This window comes from Carlito syrichta, unplaced genomic scaffold, assembly GCF_000164805.1.
Source record: "Carlito syrichta isolate Samal-C Ts95f unplaced genomic scaffold, Tarsius_syrichta-2.0.1 Scaffold142944, whole genome shotgun sequence".
NCBI lineage: Eukaryota > Metazoa > Chordata > Mammalia > Primates > Tarsiidae > Carlito > Carlito syrichta.
Window position 1 is genome coordinate 17,260 of NW_007087040.1, and position 4,393 is coordinate 21,652.

Consider the following 4,393-nt stretch of genomic DNA (forward strand, 5'->3'; position numbering starts at 1 on the left):
AAAAAAAAAAAAAAAGAAAAAGAAAAAAACCCCAAACCTCCGCTCCACCACCACACAATCCGCCACCCACGCCCTGTGAAACAGTCGACACTTCGGGCTAAGCCCTCCTGTGTTCCTGGTGTGGACAGGCCACGACTGGCAGCCTCGAATGCAGTTGGAATAAAGACCCTGATGCAGCCCGTGCGGCGCACACCCCGCAGGTGTGACGGCTTCCACTTACTATAGAGCTCTTCATCCAGAGCCTTGACCTTGCCCCTCTTCTTGACCAGCTGGATGTGTCTTTCTGTGACTTCGTGATTGCTCCCATCGATTGCCACACCTGCGGTGTAAACAGCATTTTCCTTGGCTGGGTACGGTGGCTCAACCTGTCATCCCAGCACTTTGGGGGGCCAAGGCGAGTGGATTGCCTGAGCCCGTGGGTTCGAGACCACCCTGGGCAACTTGGCGAGATCTTGTCTTGATAATAAATAAAAAAATTAGCCGGGTATGCTAGTGCACACCTGTAGTTCTGGCAACTCGGAAGGCTGAGGTGGAAGGATCGCCGGAGCCCCGCGGGTCCAGGCTGTGGCGGCTGTGAGTGTGCCACTGCACTCTAGCCTGGGTGACAGAATGAGACCCTAACCACAAAAAAGGGGGTGGGGTGGGACCAGGTGCTGTGGCTCATGTCTGTTACCCCAACACTTTGGGAGGCCCAGGCAAGAGGACTGGGGTTGGAGACCAGCCTGGGCAATGTGGTGAGACCTAGTCTCTATAATAAATCAAAAAATTAACCAGCGCGGTGGTATGCACCTGTAGTCCCAGTTACTGGAGATGCAGAGGCAGGAGGATTGCCTGAGCTCAGGAGGTCGAGGCTGCGGTGGCTGTGAGCGTCATTGCCCTCCAGCCCGGGTGGAGAGTGAGACTCAGACTCAAAAAACCCAAAAAACAACCACAAAAAGGGAACAGACGAAATAGTCACCGATCTGGTGGACAGAGGAGTGAGCTCAGAGGTAGCCACCCGGCGGGGGACGGCACAACTGCTCGAAAGCTCTTTGGGAGGCAGCTGGGATCTCGGAAATGCCAAGTGAAGAAGGCACAGAAACGGGCAAAATCGCATCTCTGTGACCAGGTAAAAGCCAGGACATCTAGGCATGCCACCTCGACCCCTCCCTCACCAGACCATCCTTGCAGACAACAGGCACAGGGGAGGGACAGAGACCTCAAACCCCATTATCCAGGCAGGACGGACACACAGAGGTGGGCATGTTCAACATACACGACGTGATGGGCCTGGGGACAGGCGAGCACTGTGAAGCCATCACTGCCATCTATGCCAAAACCCATCCACCACCCCAAGGCTTCCTCCTGTCCCCTTGACTTATTACCACTGTTGTGTGTGTGTGTTTGCAAGCGTGTGCATATGCATGCGTGTGTGTAAGGGCACTCAGCATGAGCGCTGCCCTCCAGGCCCGGGTTTAGCCACACAACCCAGCGCCTCCCATGGGCACGGTGCTGAGCGCAGCTCTGGGACCCGCTCGCTTGGAGCCCCGGAGTGTGCCCCACACCCCCGTTCCTGGTGGGGGAACCTTTGACGGGGTGGCTTTTTTTTAACCCTTGTTTCTTCTTGTTACTTTCCCGTTGTTTTCCAGTGTCTCCCATGAGCACATGTTGTCGTGATGGAAAAGCCGCGTTAAGAGAAGCGCCAGGAAACTGCCCAGGCTGCGACCCCCCCCACCCCGGCACGGAGCCCGGCGGCTTGAGCTGCCCAGCACCCACCTGCGGAGTCATAGCCACGGTACTCCAGCCGCTGCAGGCCCTTGATGAGGGTGTCAAAGATCTCCCTCCTGGTCCGGGGGACCCTGTAGTTCATGTAGGCGAAGATTCCTGATGAGAGAGAGGGCACGCTCGTAAAGCCCTGGCCTCGTGTCCAGAGGCAGCAGCCGCGGACCTGCAGACACGCGGGCCGGGAGGGCTGACGGGAGGGCTGAGCAGGGGTACTCCCTGCCTTCCTGTGACAAACCTCGTGGGGCCCGTGCGGCCCAGAGCCCAAGCCACGCCACACTTGGGGCCCACGTCCATCACACGCAGGCGGCGAGGCGTCCTAGACACCGCCAAGGCCCCGCCTCCCTGCACCCCTGCTGGGTGTGTCGCCAGAAGCCACAGCGGTCCCTGTGGTGGGTGAGGACAGCTGCTGGGGCTTTGCCCCCACTGTCTCCTGGCTGCGGGGCTCGGGCTTGACCTTCACAACAGCAAGAGTGCAACCATCGGGGGCCGGCAGGGGCCACCAGTGTCCCGGGGAGTGGAGGGGTGCACGTTCAAGGGGTCTGTCCCCAGGACCACCAGCCGTGTCACGGCCAGCTGGGGAACGGGTGGGAGCTCTGGCACAGCTGGAGATGGCGGCCGTGAGGGAGCCACCAAGAAGCTGCTTCATGCAAGAAGGCAAGCGTCTAACTTTCAACACGAAGCCCCTCGTGGGCTGGTGTCTCCTCTCCGCGCGACACGTCCTCAGGCCGCACCAGCGTGAGCGAGCGGCCCGCACGGGGCTCTCCCTCTTCAGAATTAACTCATCGGGGCTGCAGTCCAGGAGCCCCTTTGGCCACGTGCGTCAGAGCTCCCTCCTGCCATTCTCTGGCCAAAAATAAGGGCGACATGAGAACGAGAACCTGCTCTTCCACCTGTGAGCTCAGGCAGGATTCCACAGTCCACCCGTGAGTGGGAGCTTAATCCAGGTGCCCTCTTGGAAGGCAGCTTGGCGGCCTCGGAGTGGAGAATGGCTGTCTACAGGCCAGGGCTGCTGCATGTCGGGGCCATCAACAGACACCTCCTCAGGCATGCACGTGCCGTAGGAACAGCTGTTCATGCCGCCCAGGTCTCTGCAGTCTGGCAGGGAAGCCCATGGATGGCCATCTGAATTTCTGGGATGTGTCTAGCTTGCAAAGCGGGGAGGCCACGGAGCAAGTCTGGAGGGGGGCCCAGGACAGGGTGCAGTGGGTGCCTCTGAGCAGGTCACCAAATGCTGGACAGAAGCCTTCTTTGGGTTGCGTGTGCCTCTCTGTATGACTCAGATATTTCGCTACGTGCCAGTACACGGTGAATGAGGTGGTGGTGAGCCCTGAGCATCGCCTGATGCTGGATAGCATCAAGACAAGACATGAGTCAGGGATCTCCGAAGGGGGCGTCCTGGCCCACCTGCGAGGGCTGACATAGCTGACTGCTGGACAGGACGAGTGTGACACGGCCCAGGCGCATCCCTTTCCTGTCTCGAGAGCTCCTGGGGCCGGGACCCACAGCAGCATGGCGCCTGGACCTGGGTCTGGCTCTGCTTTCCAGGGAGCAGTGCCACTTGCCCTGACCCTCCTTGCACATCCAGGGCGCCAGGGCTGTGGTGGCCCTCCCCCCTCCCCCACCTCAAGCTGGGCCAGCCCAACTTGACTACCCCAGGGTTCCACAGCCCTGTTTGCTCAACAGCCGCCATGGAGGACGCAAAGGACTGCTGAGCACACTGCCCAGTCCCTAAACATGCAGGCTCAGTGTCACCTGCCTGGGTCGGCCTCCTTCCCTGCAAGCTAAAGCCAGCAGCAGGCTCCGACCTCAAACCCAGCTCCGCCTCTTGCTTTCGGGTTGGTCTCAAGCAAGTTACAGAACTCCGTGCCTCAGTTTGCCTTTCAGTGAAACGGGGGTGATGGCTGGAATTGTGCCTGCCAGGTAGCTGGTGTCTGTTAAAAACAGACAAGGTGGAGCTAGGGAAATGATCCCTCGAGAAATTGTCATTAAACGAAATCAAGGGGAAATAGCACTGTTCCCTGTTATTTTGACTTGGCTCCCAACTGGGAAAACAAAGCTTCAAATGTGACCCGGCGGTGGCTGGATCAGGGTTTGGCTCACCCCGTGAACACTTCCCTGGCCCCTGAGGGCTCCACAGCTGTGCCAGAGCTGCAAGATACGGGGTGAACCCCTCAGGGGCCACACGGAGGCCAGGAGAGGACACAGGTGCACCAGGACTGAGCCCCCAGGGAGGTGAGAAGGGGCTTCCCACGGGGTGGGCCAGGTCCTGCAAAGCGGATTTTGGCGCATTCTGTAGGTTTCAGCTGACAGTCACCCTTCCCCTCCCCCCTTTCAAGTCGTGTGGCCTGTTTATTTTCTGCACAACACTTGCTTCCTCGTCTTGTGTCCACCTCCCGATGGGGCTGCAACCTCATGAGTTGGGGACCGCCGCCGCCCCCCATCGGCATTTCCCGGCCCCTTGCCCGGGGCCTGGCACACATCAGGTGCTCAGTAAATGCGTGTTGAGAGAACGAGTCGGTGAGCGGAGGAATGGGTGGGGGACACTGAGGAGGCAGCCTTCGTGTGGGGCCTGAGACAGCCACGCACGACAGATCGGATGCTGGACCCCAGTCGCAGCTCATGGGACAAA

At 59.6% G+C, this 4,393-nt stretch overlaps 1 protein-coding gene across 1 annotated transcript in view; it reads right to left on the minus strand.

Annotated features, from left to right (window-relative positions):
• The window catches only part of LOC103251484 (glutamine--fructose-6-phosphate aminotransferase [isomerizing] 2), a gene marked incomplete at its 3' end in the record, with an annotated part of 18,969 nt that extends 17,105 nt beyond the window's left edge, over nt 1–1,864 (minus strand). The window contains exons 1-2 of the mRNA XM_021708569.1: nt 1,756–1,864; nt 221–319 (exon numbers count right to left, since the gene is read on the minus strand). Coding sequence (XP_021564244.1) covers nt 221–319; nt 1,756–1,849 — 193 coding nt within the window. The remainder of the gene's footprint in view (nt 1–220; nt 320–1,755) is intronic.
• Between the last annotated feature and the right edge of the window lie 2,529 nt (nt 1,865–4,393).